Source organism: Lithobates pipiens, unplaced genomic scaffold, assembly GCF_037356315.1.
Source record: "Lithobates pipiens isolate NorthernLeopardFrog02 unplaced genomic scaffold, aLitPip1_a1.2 Scaffold_8, whole genome shotgun sequence".
Taxonomy (NCBI): Eukaryota; Metazoa; Chordata; class Amphibia; order Anura; family Ranidae; genus Lithobates; species Lithobates pipiens.
Genome location: NW_027507903.1, coordinates 657281457 through 657299348, shown reverse-complemented (window position 1 = coordinate 657299348; position 17892 = coordinate 657281457). Strand labels below are relative to the sequence as shown.

At 46.2% G+C, this 17892-nt stretch overlaps 2 protein-coding genes across 3 annotated transcripts in view; one reads left to right on the top strand and one right to left on the bottom strand.

Annotated features, from left to right (window-relative positions):
• Positions 1–16063, bottom strand: part of LOC143961759 (acetylcholine receptor subunit beta-like) — a 35673-nt gene extending 19610 nt beyond the window's left edge. The window contains exons 1-4 of one of the 2 annotated variants that reach the window (XM_077471101.1): positions 15803–16063; positions 6549–6694; positions 6223–6267; positions 1122–1231 (exon numbers count right to left, since the gene is read on the bottom strand). In XM_077471101.1, the coding sequence (XP_077327227.1) occupies positions 1122–1231; positions 6223–6267; positions 6549–6575 (182 nt within the window). In that variant the 5' untranslated portion in view covers positions 6576–6694; positions 15803–16063. Of the gene's footprint in view, positions 1–1121; positions 1232–6222; positions 6268–6548; positions 6695–9909; positions 10041–15802 lie in introns of those variants that run through there. The other variant, XM_077471100.1, reaches the window with a different exon arrangement.
• LOC143961756 (protein mono-ADP-ribosyltransferase PARP14-like) overlaps positions 13246–17892 on the top strand; it is a 109683-nt gene continuing 105036 nt past the window's right edge. Inside the window, exon 1 of the mRNA XM_077471098.1 lies at positions 13246–15926. Within this exon, the coding sequence (XP_077327224.1) occupies positions 15785–15926 (142 nt within the window). The 5' untranslated portion in view covers positions 13246–15784. The remainder of the gene's footprint in view (positions 15927–17892) is intronic.

The window sequence follows — 17892 nt, the reverse complement described above, 5'->3', positions numbered from 1 at the left end:
GAAACAAATACTGGATAGGACCATTTAATATCCAAAAAGATGTCATGCGTACGGCTAAGGATCATCTTACACACTGCCAGAATAGAGCAGGGAAGGGTGAAAACTCTTTAACGGTTCCCTCTATTACCTGTCCTGTAATCACGATTCAATCACGATTCACAATCAATTCAAGAGAGAAAAATCCCCCCTGACAATTGAAGTCAATGAAATGTTCCCTAGGTTCCTCAAAAATGTGGACTTTTCCTTACTTCCAGTCCTAGTAGCAATAGCAGGGATATAGACAACAATAAAACCAAGTTCAAAAATACCCCAGGAGCCCTCAGTTCTGATGCAAACAGTGGGCTGGCTCCTCTTGGGAGGAGTTATGATGTAAATTCTTAAAAATGTTGTGATGGGCGAACGTCAGTCTGGAGGGGTATGTGGTCCTAAGCAGGTTGTAGTAGAAGACATGTGCGATTCATTTAGTTCCGAATTGAAATTCGGACAAATTGTTTGTTATTCAGAAATTTGGATGTATCTGAATTCCAAATCACAATACGAATGAAAAACAGATCTCCTGAAATAACTAAATGAAATATACGTACAAAATAACGAGATTCGAAAATCTAATTCTATTCAGATATGAATTTGGTTTGAATTTGGAAACTAATATGAAATGTAAACATTTTGCAATTCTTAGATGTGAAAAATTTGGTAGCCATATATGAATCAAAAAGAATTCAAATTTTCTAAATTCGGGCGAATTGGATTCAATTCAGTCAAACTGAATTCAGTTCAGATGAGTTCGGAAAATTTGAATTGAATTTGAAACCGAATAAACGAAACAAACATGAACGTGTTCCGAAAAAAAGAATTGAGCAAATTTAACTAAACAAAATTAGTTAATTAACAATTTTTTCATTAACAAAGCAATTTTTTTTTCGTTCTGCTCATGTTTACTAAGTAGCACCCACATGTGATGCTGAGCCCAATGAATGAGGTCAGCAGGACGACTGATGAACATCCTGACCTCTGAAAGGACTTCTCGGGCCCCCAAAACTAAAGAAAGTGAGGGCACGACTGGAATGTCAAGACTACAAATCCCACCTTTGTGGTTTGCAATAGTATATTCAGACACATACTTGTTCATAAGGACGATATCCGGCTTCCACACGTTGTCGGAGCCAATCCGCAGAGTCTGGATGCCGCCATATTCTGATGGGTCCCAGCTGAGGCGAAGGTCATTCCAGGCCTGAGAATAAAGAAATGGTTAGTTTGCCCCTTGTACACAGTCCATAGGAGCATACTGTATATCCAGCTCTTAAGGGGTGCTCTAAATTCAAAAGGGTGCCATCCTCCCCTTTCCCAAAACATAATTAGAACAATGAAGCAGAAGAACAAACATAGATTCACTAATGCAAACATAAAAAAGAGTGAACCGATGGCATAACAGTCAGGTGGGAAATAAGGCCCTGAGACCCAACGTCCCTCAAGGAGGACTTGTGCATCCATAAACCCTCTTCCCATAAAAATATCAATGACTCCAACTGGCTGGACCATCGGAAGTGACGTCATGACTCGGACCCAGAACCTATGTGGGTGCTGTCAAAAAGTACAAGAAGAGTCGACTAATAGCAGAACAGTCAAGTGGGAAAATGAGGCCCAAGACCCAACGTTCTCAAGGAGGACTTGTGCATCCATAAACCCACTTCCCATAAAAATATCAAGGACTCCAACTGGCTGGACCATCTGATGTGACAGAGGAAGTAACGTCATGACTCGGACCCAGATCCTATGTGGGTGCTGTCAAAAAGTACAAGAAGAGTCGACCAATAGCAGAACAGTCAGGTGGGAAAATGAGGCCCAAGACCCAACGTTCTCAAGGAGGACTGGTCAACCCGTAAATCATCTTCCCTTAAATACTATTTAAGACTCCTGTGGGCTAGACCATCTGATGTGACACCAGAAGTGATGTGATGACACCTTATTTCCAGTGAAACCTGGGTCCCTTTCACCGCCAACCATTGAGTAAGGCAGCCTATAAACAAGGACTGTCAACCCGAAGATGGTGGTGGGACACAGGTGCATGGGGCCAGAGTCATAAAGACAAGGCACAGGTACAGATTGTAAATGGGTCAGTCAAATTCTAATTGCCTTGGGGGATCCGGAAAGGAATTTTTTAAAGCAAATTGGACCATGGCTTATAGGGATTTCATTTCCCTTCTTCTGGATCAACTGTGGTGGGTGTAGGGTTCTGTAGATGGAGGTTTTCTATTATATTTATGTATTCATTTTTTTCCATTGGTTGACCTCAATGGACTTTTTTCAACCTGAACTAGGTAATTATAAATGAACAATGGGCACACTGACTCAGGCTTTGGCAGCACTCCACAAAATGGGGACACCACTTAGAAATGGGGAAAAACCCAGAGTTTACAGTCTGTGTATATACAGTCCAAAGAATATACTAAGCAAACATCCAAGAGTTTATTGCAAAAAATTGATTCATAGCATAAAAAAAAGCCAACACGTTTCAGAGGCCAAACTGCTATCCAAATTTCATCAGGGCTGCAAAACAAAAAATTATAAAAAATATATATTATATATCTATCTATATATATATATATCTATATATATATATATATATATATATATATATATATATATATATATATATATATGTATATATATATATATATATAGATAGATATATAAAAGTCTAGAATACCCATTTTTATTATTGTCAGATGGCCCAACCGATGGGTGTCTGGGGTAATATTTAGAAGAGGGTTTATGGCTGCACGTGTCCTCCTTGAGAACATTGGGTCTCAGACCTTATTTTCCCACCTAACTGTTAAGCAGATGGCTGAGTTTATTTGTACTTTTTCACAACTCTTGTATGCTTGTAGGCTGTATATTGAGCTCTCATGCTGTATCTTGCAGTAAATAGAATAGAAAATGTCCATATAAGGAATGCTACACCCAGAGTTGATCCACAGAAATTCAAAGAAATCCCCATAAGCCCTTGACCAACGTGCTCTAGTGTAGGGAAAATGCTTCTTGATCCGCCCCCCCAAGACAATTAGAATTGGATTGACCTGTTGCAAATCTGTATCCAGAGCCTCACTTTTACTTGTGTTTATGATTCTGGAAGTGGCAAGGCCAGGTGAACCTGCGTCCCACCACCGTCTTGGGGTTAATGCTGCCTTACGCCATGGTTGGTGGAGAAAGGGAGCCAGGTTGCATTGGAAATAACTTGTCATGACATCACTTCTGGTGTCACATCTGATGGTCCAGCCCACAAGAGTTCCAGGTATTATTTAATGGTTGCACGGGTCCTCCTTGAGAACGTTGGGTCTTGGACCTCATTTTCCCACCTGACTGTTATGCCATTGGTTGACTCTTTTTGTACTCTTTCACATAGCATTTTTTATAGTTGCAGGTTGTATATTTGAGCAACTTTGTTTCATCCTGCACTTTGTTATGTGATATATATGTATATACTGGAGATCTTTGTTCGGAATGTTTCTTTGACATCTTATTGGATTTCTGTGTGTGCTTGCTCTCCATTACTCTAATTGTGTTAGGTCTGACAGAGAAGAACATGGAATTAGTAACTGGTATCCTCATCCTGTTAGTTAAATCAAACTCGGCATGTATCCTAGATCTGGTAAAGCTTGATCGATTAGTTGACTTGTCACCACATTAAACTCTGGAAGAGCTCCTTATAAACCATCACCAAAGGTCTGCTGGCTCATTGTATAGATATAGGCCAGCAAGAATAACACGTTACATGAATTGTTTCTTCACATATTACAGCTCAGACAGGGCCAAGAGTCAGAAACAGCTGAAAAAACCTCATTCTTTCACAAACTCTTTCTGACAGCAGGTTCTTGCTGAGACAGGGGGTCGTTACCTCAGTGGCCATGCCCCAGAGAGAATTTTGGACATCCCTCTTATATGGGAGTTCTATCACCTTAGATGAAGAATTACCCTACAATTTATTTGAGAGGACAGGTTGCAACAATGGCACAATTGGTATGACCTAAAGGATGTACCTGACGACACTGTTCCATTGCCCGGATACCATTAATAAGCGACGGGTGGGGTTAACACAGGGCTGGACTGGGACAAAAATTTGGTCCTGGACTTCATCCAGACCGGCCCACTTTAATTTTGAGTGTACTCATCAGCAGTCCTCATCACCAGCAGCCCCCTTACATCACTGTCCCCATCACCAGCAGCCCCCTTACATCAGAGTGTCCCCATCACCAGCAGTCCCCTTACATCAGAGTGTCCCCATCACCAGCAGCCCCCTTACATCAGAGTGTCCCCACCACCAGCAGTCCCCTTACATCAGAGTGTCCCCATCACCAGCAGTCCCCTTACATCAGAGTGTCCCCATCACCAGCAGCCCCCTTACATCAGAATGTCCCCACCACCAGCAGTCCCCTTACATCAGAGTGTCCCCATCACCAGCAGTCCCCTTACATCAGAGTGTCCCGATCACTAGCAGCCCCCTTACATCAGAGTGTCCCGTCACCAACAGCCCCCTTACATCAGAGTGTCCCCATCACCAGCAGCCCCCTTACATCAGAGTGTACCCATCACCAGCAGTCCCCTTACATCAGAGTGTCCCCACAACCAGCAGTCCCCTTACATCAGAGTGTCCCCATCACCAGCAGCCCCCTTACATCAGAGTGTACCCATCACCAGCAGTCCCCTTACATCAGAGTGTCCCCATCACCAGCAGCCCCCTAACATCAGAGTGTACCCATCACCAGCAGTCCCCTTACATCAGAGTGTCCCCATCACCAGCAGCCCCCTTACATCAGAGTGTCCCCATCACCAGCAGCCCCCTTACATCAGAGTGTACCCATCACCAGCAGTCCCCTTACATCAGAGTGTCCCCATCACCAGTAGCCCCCTTACATCAGAGTGTCTTCCCTCTCCTCCCCCTCCCACATGTACTCACAGTTCTGAAGGCAGCATCTTGTTCCTCTCTCCAGTCATGTGAAAAGTGATAAGGGGAGAGAAGAAGGAAAGAAGGTCTGTCGGCTGTCTAGCTCCCCCTGCAGGCTGGGGGGAGCAGAAAGCCTAATCCTCTCATCAGCAAGTGATGACAGCTGCTCCTCCTGACAGGAGTGAAATCGCAATTACTCTCTGTCAGAGAGGAGGGGATCCAGGACTACAGCTGACCAGCCCACTGAGCCATCGGCCCACCAGGAAACTCACGGTAGTCCCAATGGCCAGTACATACCTGGGTTAACATAACCAGGCATAGGCTTGGGCTTGGACACTATGAGAAGGTGTCCTCCCTTACAACCTGGTGGGAGTCTCCTCTCTCCCCTTCCTATCCCATTTCTCCTCCCCCTCCCTTGGCTATCCAGTGGGCAAAGCTGGGAAGCTGGATAGGTATATTGACGTGTTTTATGGAATTCAGTAGGACTACTATGATGATGGTAGTATCTCTGCCTTCTCTTCTTCTGAAGACGTGAAGTCAGTTCATGGAACATGTCAAGATTCTCCAAGGCCTCCCCATTTATAGTGGATTCCTTGTCAAATGTTGTAGGATACATAAGTGTACACATAGTGGAAACACAAGTTGTTGGTTTGTAGGCCTCAACGGCATTGAGATTATCGAGTGTCCAGAAAAAGGAGTTTTTAGCTCTGTTCTTCAACCACTTGCGATCCGCCCGCCCGCAATGTACTGCGGATGGGCAGCCCGTACAGGGAAAGTGACGTACTGGTACGGTGCTGCCAGTTTCTGGGTTTAGGGCACCCCCCCCTCACTGATACCTGCTGTGATTGTACACAGCGGGAACCTTCAGCAGGTCCCAGCCAATGATTCATGGTCGGGACTTGCTGAACGGCTGTGTCCAATCACAGCCCAGAGCCCTGTGTTGACAAACAACACAGGACTCTGTACAGAGGGTATGAGCTCTCTGTTTCTTATCCTTGCAAAGCAGGGAAACAAAACAAAAAGATCTGTAGTAAAAATCAGCACACATTGCACATGGTTAGGCACAGAGTTAAATGTGAGGCTGGATACAATGGGGTGGAGTTTATATTTTTGGTACCCAATTTTCTTTTTTTGTATTAAGTCCCACCCATGTCATGTGTTATAGGCCGAAACCCATTAGGAGATGAGTCAGATAGGCAGTACTGGATCTTCTATCATAAACAACGAAATATGTATATTTTATATGTAACAAAACTGGCTTCTATCCCCATAGAACATACCATGTTCAAGTAGACCCTGGTGGTCATCTCTTCATCTTTCTCATTCTAAAAAAAAAAAAACAAAGTGGAAAAAAAGGATAAGAGTACAAATTGGACTTTGAGATCCAACGATGACCAAACAAATAATGAAATGCAGGTGCAGACACAGATTCTGAATGTTGGATAAGGGTGGAGTGCGGTCTGAATTGGGGAACCAACATCACAGAGATACATCTCAGCCATAGAGAACTCAACCCTTTCATCATGGCATAGGAGGAGACTGGAGAGGATAGACAGGGAACTACATTGTCCATCTAGAACCAAATGTGGAATATGGACAGGCTTACCAGACTAAGGAGCTGGGACAGACTCATCCCCAGCTGTACTGTAACCTTTTCCTGGGGGGTCCTCGTGGGCCGGACGTGAACATTGTAATTCTCGAAGATCTTATCACGGAGTATTACCTCTTTGTTGTCGGGTTGTGCCAGCGCCCCTGAAAAACAGATTACCACCATTTTATATTCTATAGATCAGATGTATTCCCTCTATTCAGTCCCAGGAGCAATGTCTTCCCTATAGCCATCGCACACAATGCCTCCCCACCAAACTGGTATCTTCAGCTTCGAAATCTCAGGAGATGATTTGTTTGGTATGGAGGAATATCAGGGAAATTGATACTTGTATAAGTGTAGAGATTATCTCCCGACACAAGATATTCTCAGCATTATCTACTCCTGAAGCTGTGGTTTATCATTGCTGTTAATAAACCTGACCTCCGGCCTCCACTTCAGTTTTGCACAGTTGCACCGGCTCCTCTCCTGGACTGAAATGGCTTCACATGTGGGAGTCTCTTATGCAAATACAGCCTACCTAGAAACACCCGGTCCTCCAGATTGCCACCCACTCATCAAGGCATTTTGATATTTGATAAGGCCTCTCAAGAGCCACTCCACTGCTTTTATCAGGCCTGAGTGCTCTTGAGAGGAGTACTGAGGCTGGGTTCTGTGATGTTTTCAGGAAGTTATGTACAGCACCATGCAAGCCCTTCCTACCAGCCATGACTTGTCTGCAGTGTATAAAGAAGCACATAAACCCAGTAATGACATAACTGGGTATAAAATAAAATATTTAATGAAAATTGAAAGGTCCACCACCCAAGACCCGCCATCTAAGACTAATCACCTAGGTCCTGCCACTCAAGACTCACCACCTAAGACCCATTACCTAGGACCTGTCACCCAAGACCCACCACCTATAACTAGCCACCTAAGACCCACCACCTAAGACTTTCCACCCAAGACCTGCCACATACGACCCACCACCAAAGACTCCCTACCCAAGTCCCTAGGACCTGCCACCCAAGACACACCACCTAAGACTAGCCACCTAAGATCCACTACCTAAGACCTTCCACTCGAGACCCACCACCTAAGACCCACCACCTAAGACCCACCATCAAAGACCCCCTACCCAAGACATGCTACTAATACCCATCACCTAGGACCTGCCACCCAAGACCCATAACCTAAGACCCACCACTTAAGCCCTTCCACTCAAGACCTGCCACCTAAGACCCACCACCAAAGATCCCCTACCCAAGTCCTACTACCTAAGACCCATCACCTAGGATCTGCCACCCAAGAGCCACCACCTAATACTAGCCATCTAAGACCCACCATCTAAGACCTGCCACTCAAGACCTTCCACTTAAAACCTGCCACCAAAAACCCCCTAACTAAGCCCCACCACCCAAGACCTTCTACCTAAGACCCACCACCTAGGACCTTCCACCCAAGATCCAACGCCACCCAGACTAGCCACCAAAGACTTGCCACTCAAGACGTTCCACTGACGACCTGCTATCTAAGACCCACCACCAAAGACCCCCTACCTAAGTCCTACCACCACTTATTTTCCCTAAGGCCCCTCCCAAAGCTCCGTACCCTCAAATTTTCCGTAAGTTTCCCTCCTCACCTACTGTTCCCTCAAATCTGCCCCAAGTCACACTCCTAAAGCCCCTGTGCCCTTATATTTGTCCCCAGCCTCCCTTTTCTGTCTCTGAAACCTAGTACTCTGTCCCCAGTACTTTGCTTCAATGGCCATATCCTTATATCTGTCCTCTGCCCCAATTAAACTTAATATGTATCTACCACAGGGTGGTCCTGAGGATACAGATTATATAGAAAACATGGTACGTCCCGATATTCAAATTTAATAAAAAGCTCAACAAATGAACTCTCTGAGCAGAATTATCTGTAATATACTGTCTGTATAAACCCATATTTGCATTTATGGTTATTAGTTCCTTGATGCCTCCATATTGGATGCCTATGGAAATATATGTAAAATATGAGGTATTTATATTATGTTATGTCTTCTTCCAGCCTCCTATATCCTAATACCACCCCCCTCACCCCCTTTAATTAAATATGTTCCCCTTCTAACCCCTGTGACTCTCATGTCTACCCAGCAGTCCACCCCCCCCCCTCCTCCTGTACCCCAACATCTGTCCCCCAATCCATCTCCTCACTCCTCACTCCCTGTAACCTATATCTGCCCTGCGGTGCAATCATCGACCCCAATATATCCCTATCTGCTTGCTTCTGCCCCTGTGACCCTCATGCCTGCTTCACAGTCCCCACCTCCTATACCCTAATATCTGCCCCCAATTCTCCTCCTCAGCCCTCATAGCTTTATATCTGCCCCGTGGTCTACTCATCACCTTCTGTAGCTTTATATCTGCCCTCAATCACCCTCCTCACCCCTCATACTCTCAGATCTGCCCCCCCCCCCCCTCAGTCTTCTCACCACCCCATATACCTTTGTGTTTGCCCTCAATTACCCTCCTCACCCCTTAGAACCTCATACTTTCTCCCAATCCCCCTCCTCACCCCTATACTCTCATATTTTGCCAGTTCCCCCTACTCACCCCTTATTATTTTTATAGCTACCCCCTTCATCCCTCATGTTTCATAGTTTGTAAGGTTGAATAAAGACACCAGTCCATCCAGTACAACCTGAGTGAGTGTCTACAACTGTCCCTATCCCTGTACATTGCACGCTCACATTGGTCCCTACCCTCAAGGAGCCCACAATCCAAGGTCCCCATTCATATACTAGGGTCAATTTTGGACAATTAACCTACCTGCATGTCTTTGGATTGTGGGAGGAAACCGGAGCACCCGGAGGAAACACACGCAGGCACAGGGAGAACATGCAAACTCCAGGCAGGTAGTGTCGGATTTGAACCAGCGACCCTTCTTACTGCTAGGTGAGAGTGCTACCCACTACACCACTGTGCCACCCACTATGTCTACCCCTAGTCTTCTCCCCACCTCCTTTACCTTCATGACTGCCCCTGATCCCCCTTCTCACCCCCTGTAACCCTCATATGTGCCCTTTCTAACACCCTGATCCTCCTGTTCACCCTTTATACTTTATACTAACACCCTATAACCCTCATGTCTACCCCCAGTCTTCTCCCCACCTCCTATACCCCTGAATCTGCCCCTGATCCTCCTCACCCTTTATCTCCTAAAATCTGCCCCTGATCCCTCTCTTCACCCTTTATACCCTAATATCTGCCCCTGATCCCCCTCCCCACCTTTTATACCCTCATATCTGCCCCTGATCCCTCTCCACACCCCTTGTAACCCTCATATTTGCCCCTCCTTACTCCCTGTACCCCCATGTCCCCCCAATCCTCACCTTGTAAAAGTGCCCAGCACAGTAGCAGCATTATTAGGAGACGTCTGTCCTCCTCCATGTCTGTTTGTCCATCTCCCCCGTCCCCGGTTATTGGCTGCAGCTGCCGGATGTGTGTGTGACGGACGGGACAACAGGGGGGTCCAATGTGTCATTCACAAAACTCTCCGCACCTGTCATACCCTTCATGTGTCCGGGCTGTACACACCATGTGTGCTGTCATTGTAAACCACCCTGTATATATAATATATACTCAGCTCTGTATATACCGCCCACCCTGTATATATAATATATACTCAACTCTGTATATATAATATATACTCAATTCTGTATATACTGCATGTGGTGTCATTGTAAACCACCCTGTATATATAATATATACTGAGCTCTGTATATACCGCATGTGCTGTCATTGTATCCCACCCTGTATATATAATATATACTCAACTCTGTATATACCACATGTGCTGTGATTGTATCCCACCCTGTATATATAATATATACTCAGATCTGTATATACTGCATGTGCTGTCATTGTTTCCCACCCTGTATATATAATATATACTCATCTCTGTATATACTGCCCACCCTGTATATATAATATATACTCAGCTCTGTACATACCGCATGTGCTGTCATTGTATCCCACCCTGTATATATAATATATACTCAGCTCTGTGTATACTGCATGTTCTGTCAATGTAAACCACCCTGTATATATAATATATACTCAACTCTGTATATACCGCCCACCCTGTATATATAATGTATACTCAACTCTGTATATACCGCATGTGTTGTCATTGTATCCCACACTGTATATATAATAAATACGCAACTCTGTATACATAATATATGCTCAGCTCTGTATATACTGCATGTGCTTTCATTGTGTCCCACCCTGTATATATATAATATATACTCAGCTTTGTATATACCACATGTGTTGTCATTATATACCAACCAATGATATACACTGTACAATGTATACAGGCCATGCTGGGACTTGTAGTCCTCCGGTCACATAATATACAGTGGATTATTATACATTTATAGCTCTGACATATATCGCAGTGCTGTACAGAGAACACTGACCCAGTCACATCAGTCTCTGTACCAGAGGAGCTTACACTCTAATACCCCCCCCCCCCCCGTCACACACTACTATTATTATTATACATTTATATAGCTATGGGTGACTGAGGTGCTTTGATTGCTGATGTTAGGCGGGTTCATGGCCAGATACATACTTATACAGATTGCTAGCTTTACTGCCAACAGAGCATTTAAATGCAGACTACACGGGGATCACACCTTTCTACAGAAAGTTATTACTGAATTTTGTGCTTGTTTGGACTTCCCCTTTAAGTTGTTGGTCGGATGATCTTGCGGTGTGTTGTGTTGTAGTTTGTGACACCGTGACATGATTGGCATGAGCTCACAGCATGACACCGAATGATTTTGAATTGGCTTCTGACTGCTGATTGGCTGATTTTCAAATATGTTTTGGTTAGATGTGACAATTCTGTCTGCGAGCCCCAAAAGGAGGGGGCGGAGTCTCCCACCCAGGACAGCCGGTAAAATACAATGAAATAACTACATTTCACACATCTATCTGATTGAGAGACACTTCTCACATTCATTCCCAACACTTAACACCACATTCCTGTCCACTGCACCATACTGCTGTCCACCTACAACCAACTACACGTCCCCTACACTCCACACCACATCTCTGTCCTCCTACTCCAAGATACACATCACCAACACCCAACAAAACACAGCCCTGACACCCCTCTACACATCCCCAACACCCAACACAGCCCTGACACCCATCTACACATCCCCAACACCCAACACAGCCCTGACACCCATCTACACATCCCCAACACCCAACACAACACAGCCCTGACACCCCTCTACACATCCCCAACACCCAACACAGCCCTGACACCCATCTACACATCCCCAACACCCAACACAGCCCTGACACCCATCTACACATCCCCAACACCCAACACAACACAGCCCTGACACCCCTCTACACATCCCCAACACCCAACACAGCCCTGACACCCATCTACACATCCCCAACACCCAACACAGCCCTGACACCCATCTACACATCCCCAACACCCAACACAACACAGCCCTGACACCCCTAAACACCTATCTACACATCCCCAACACCACATCCCTAACCCTCTACACTCAACCACACATCCCCAACACCCAACACAGCTCTGACACCCCTCTACACCTATCTACACATCCCCAACACCACATCCCTATCCCCCTACTCCAAGATACACATCCCCAACACCCAACACAACACAGCCCTGACACCCATCTACACATCCCCAACACCACATCTCTATCACCCTACACTCAACCACACATCCCCAACACCCAACACAGCCCTGACACCCCTCTACACCCATCTACACATCCTCAACACCACATCTCTATCCCCTACACTCAACCACACATCCCCAACACCCAACACAACACAGCCCTGACACCCCTCTACACCCATCTACACATCCCCAACACCCAACACTACGCAGCCCTGACACCCATCTACACCCATCTACACATCCCCAACACCCAACACAGCCCTGACACCCATCTACACATCCCCAACACCCAACACAACACAGCCCTGACACCCCTCTACACATCCCCAACACCCAACACAGCCCTGACACCCATCTACACATCCCCAACACCCAACACAGCCCTGACACCCATCTACACATCCCCAACACCCAACACAACACAGCCCTGACACCCCTCTACACATCCCCAACACCCAACACAGCCCTGACACCCATCTACACATCCCCAACACCCAACACAGCCCTGACACCCATCTACACATCCCCAACACCCAACACAACACAGCCCTGACACCCCTAAACACCTATCTACACATCCCCAACACCACATCCCTAACCCTCTACACTCAACCACACATCCCCAACACCCAACACAGCTCTGACACCCCTCTACACCTATCTACACATCCCCAACACCACATCCCTATCCCCCTACTCCAAGATACACATCCCCAACACCCAACACAACACAGCCCTGACACCCATCTACACATCCCCAACACCACATCTCTATCACCCTACACTCAACCACACATCCCCAACACCCAACACAGCCCTGACACCCCTCTACACCCATCTACACATCCTCAACACCACATCTCTATCCCCTACACTCAACCACACATCCCCAACACCCAACACAACACAGCCCTGACACCCCTCTACACCCATCTACACATCCCCAACACCCAACACTACGCAGCCCTGACACCCATCTACACCCATCTACACATCCCCAACACCCAACACAGCCCTGACACCCATCTACACCCATCTACACATCCCCAACACCCAACACTACACAGCCCTGACACCCATCTACACCCATCTACACATCCCCAACACCCAACACTACGCAGCCCTGACACCCATCTACACCCATCTACACATCCCCAACACCACATCTCTATCACCCTACACTCAACCACACATCCCCAACACCCAACACAACACAGCCCTGACACCCATCTACACCCATCTACACATCCCCAACACCCAACACAACACAGCCCTGACACCCATCTACACCCATCTACACATCCCCAACACCCAACACTACGCAGCCCTGACACCCATCTACACCCATCTACACATCCCCAACACCACATCTCTATCACCCTACACTCAACCACACATCCCCAACACCCAACACAACACAGCCCTGACACCCATCTACACCCATCTACACATCCCCAACACCCAACACAACACAGCCCTGACACCCATCTACACCCATCTACACATCCCCAACACCCAACACTACGCAGCCCTGACACCCATCTACACCCATCTACACATCCCCAACACCACATCTCTATCACCCTACACTCAACCACACATCCCCAACACCCAACACAACACAGCCCTGACACCCATCTACACCCATCTACACATCCCCAACACCCAACACAGCCCTGACACCCATCTACACCCATCTACACATCCCCAACACCCAACACAGCCCTGACACCCATCTACACCCCTCTACACATCCCCAACACCCAACACAGCCCTGACACCCATCTACACCCATCTACACATCCCCAACACCCAACACAGCCCTGACACCCATCTACACCCATCTACACATCCCCAACACCCAACACTACACAGCCCTGACACCCATCTACACCCATCTACACATCCCCAACACCCAACACTACACAGCCCTGACACCCATCTACACCCATCTACACATCCCCAACACCACATCTCTATCACCCTACACTCAACCACACATCCCCAACACCCAACACAACACAGCCCTGACACCCATCTACACCCATCTACACATCCCCAACACCCAACACAACACAGCCCTGACACCCATCTACACCCATCTACACATCCCCAACACCCAACACAACACAGCCCTGACACCCATCTACACCCATCTACACATCCCCAACACCACATCTCTATCACCCTACACTCAACCACACATCCCCAACACCCAACACAACACAGCCCTGACACCCATCTACACCCATCTACACATCCCCAACACCCAACACAACACAGCCCTGACACTCCTCTACACCCATCTACACATCTCCAACATCCAACACCACATCTCCATCCTCCTGTACCACAATACACGTCCCCAACACCACATCCCTGTCCCCCTATACTCAACCACACATCCCCAACATCCAAAATCTCATTCCTTTCCCTGACTGTTACACCCAACTACACATCTCCAACACCCAACACCATATCTCCATCCTCCTGTACCACAATACACGTCCCCAGAACCACATCCTTGTCTCCTTACACCGAGATACACATCCCCATCAACCAACATCTCCATCCCCCTACACTAAGATACACATCTCCAACACCCAACACCATATCTCCATCCCCCTGTACCAAAATACACGTCCCCAGAACGACAGCCTTGTCCCCTTACACCAAGATACACATACCCATCAACCAACATCTCCATCCCCCTACACTAAGATACACATCTCCAACACCACATCTCCATCCCCCTACACCGCAATACCCGTCCTCGACATCACATCCCTGTCCCCCTTCACCAAGGTACCCATCTCCAACACCGCACACCACATCCTTGTCCCCCTACACCAATATACACATTCCCAGCACCCAACTTCACATCCCCATCCCATTACACCAAGTTACACATCCCCAACAACCAACACAACACACCTTTGACCCTCTATACCTACCTACATATCCCCAACACCCAACACCGCATCCCTGTTCCCCACACCACATCCCTGTCCCTTTACACCAAGATACACATCCCCAACAATCAACACTACATTCCTTCCCCTTACACTCAGCTACACATCCTTAGCACCCCAAAACACAACCCTATCCTTTTATATCACATCACTGTCCCATTACACCAAGCTACACACCACCAACACCCAACTCCACATCCTTGTCCCACAAAACCCACCTACACATCACCAACACCCAACTCCACATCCTTGTCCCACAAAACCCACCCACACATCACTAACAACCAACTCCACATCCTTGTCCCTTCAACACCCACTTACACACCACCAACACCCAACTCCACATCCCTGACCCGTTACACCCAGCTACACTTCCCCAACACCCAATACCACATCCCCATGTACACCTAGATACAGATCTGATACTCCACGCCACATCCCTCTCCCCCTACACTCAACTAGACATCTCCACCACCCTACACCCATTTACTCACACCTGACATAGCATTGAACAATACACCTTCCATGCCATCTTGACACCCCATCACCATGGTGGACAACTCCTACCTGTACCATGGGACCCTCGGGTTGGATCAGAATCCAGAGAGGATGAAGAAAACACAGAACAAAGATCCTATGTATATCCAGAAGAAGAGGGAGCGTGCTGAGGAAGAGTGTGGGGTCGGAGATGGTGAGTAAGTGGGAGGATGGGTAGTAATAGACATTAATTGGAGACCTGATAGTCATGGTATCATTTTGCCCCTGCTCTGATATTTGCCCCTTCTGGTGCCCATCGGGGCAGAAAGTGGGGAACAACCGGAGAGAAAAAAAAGGTATTCTATGCATAAACTCAGAGTAAAAAATGTCTTCTTTATGGTGTTTGTTTCGTTTCTCTGGAAATGTCACCGAGTTCCACCCAAACCGGTATTCACTGTCAGTCACGTCAGATTCTCCTGCCTTAGAGGTGAACTACAGACAAACAGCTAAATACATCGATGATATATGGGGGGGGGGGGGAGCTGTTTAACACGCCAAATGATTTGTATTTCTGTTCATCCAGTCCTGAGATTTACCCAACTCTGCCACACAACACAACCCTGTCTGGCAGGGCACCTGATTTTTCTGTGATCCAGTTAACCACTTAAGGACTGGAACTATTTTTTTACACTTGCTGTTTACAAGTTAAAATATTTTTTTTTTGCTTGAAAATTACTTAGAACCCCCAAACATTATATATATATATATATATATATATATATATATATATATATATATATTTTTTTTTTTCAGACACCGTAGAGAATAAAATGGTGGTGATTGCAATACTTTATGTCTCACGGTATTTGCGCAGCGTTCTTACAAACGCAAAAAAATACACTTTTTTAAAATAAAAAAATAAGAAATCAGTAAAGTTAGCCCATTTTTTTTTTTGTGAAAGATAATGTTACGCCGAGTAAATTGATACCCAACATGTCACGTTTTAAAGTTGCGCCCCGCTCGTTGGAATGGCGAAAAAACTTTGACCCTTAATAAATTTCCATAAGCGACATTTAAAATTTTTCTACAGTTTACCAGTTTAGAGTTACAGAGGAGGTCTTGGGGTAGAATTATTGCTCTCGATCTAACGATCGCGGCGATACCTCACATGTGTGGTTTGAACACCGTTTTCATAAGCGGGCGCGACTTGCGTATGCGTTCGCTCGGAGCTCGGAGGGACAGTATGCTTAACATTTTTATTTTTATTTATTTTTTTACTTTTTTTTTATTTCTACACTGTCCCTTAAAAAAAAAAAAAAAATGCTGTATCACTTTTATTCCTATTACAATAGAAATAATAGAATAAGCATGACAGGACCTCTTTAATGTGAGATCTGGGGTCAAAAAGACTTAAAAGCATTAAAAAAATAAATAAAAAAAAAGTATTTTTTTTTTCAATAAAAAAAAAATTGTCTCTTTAAGCCCATTGGACGGAAGTGAAGTTTGACGTCGCTTCCGTCATCCAATGGTATGGAGTCGAGTGGTGGCCATCATTCCCTCGCTTGACTTCCTGTCCATCAGGGGAAAACATTGGATCGTCTCCGCCATTACCGAGGGCTCCGTTAAGCGACGGAGATACCTTATTTAAGATTCGTTGACATCATCACTGGGTCTCTGTGCTTCTCTATACAGATACATGCAGATCATAGCTGGTAGAAAGGGATTCCAAATAACAGCAGACCACCCTCCATAACGCCCAGATGTAATGCTAAGCTTCCATGTTTGAAAGAACCGAAATGCCTCCTTCCTCTGCTAACAGCATGAACAAATTCTGACAAGTTTTCCTGACATCAAGAGAAAAAAGGTGACAGGGGAGGGACCTCCAACGGATTGACAGCCTCAGCTCTGTTCCTGTGTATTGTGTGCGGGGGGGGGGGGGGGGGGTAGCCCAGGGGCGGACTGGCCATTGGGCCACTCGGGCACTGCCCGGGGGCCCCCGTGCCACTAGGGGGCCCCATCAGGGTTGCCAGCCTCAATAAAACCAGGGACAGTATGTAAAAATTTGTGTTTTTTTTTTTTTTACATCTGTCTCTGAAATGTCCCTTACTAACATCCTTTTGGTCTAAAAATCCTGAGATTATAGCTGCCCCACCTCTCCAGTACCTTTTCAGCCATTAGAA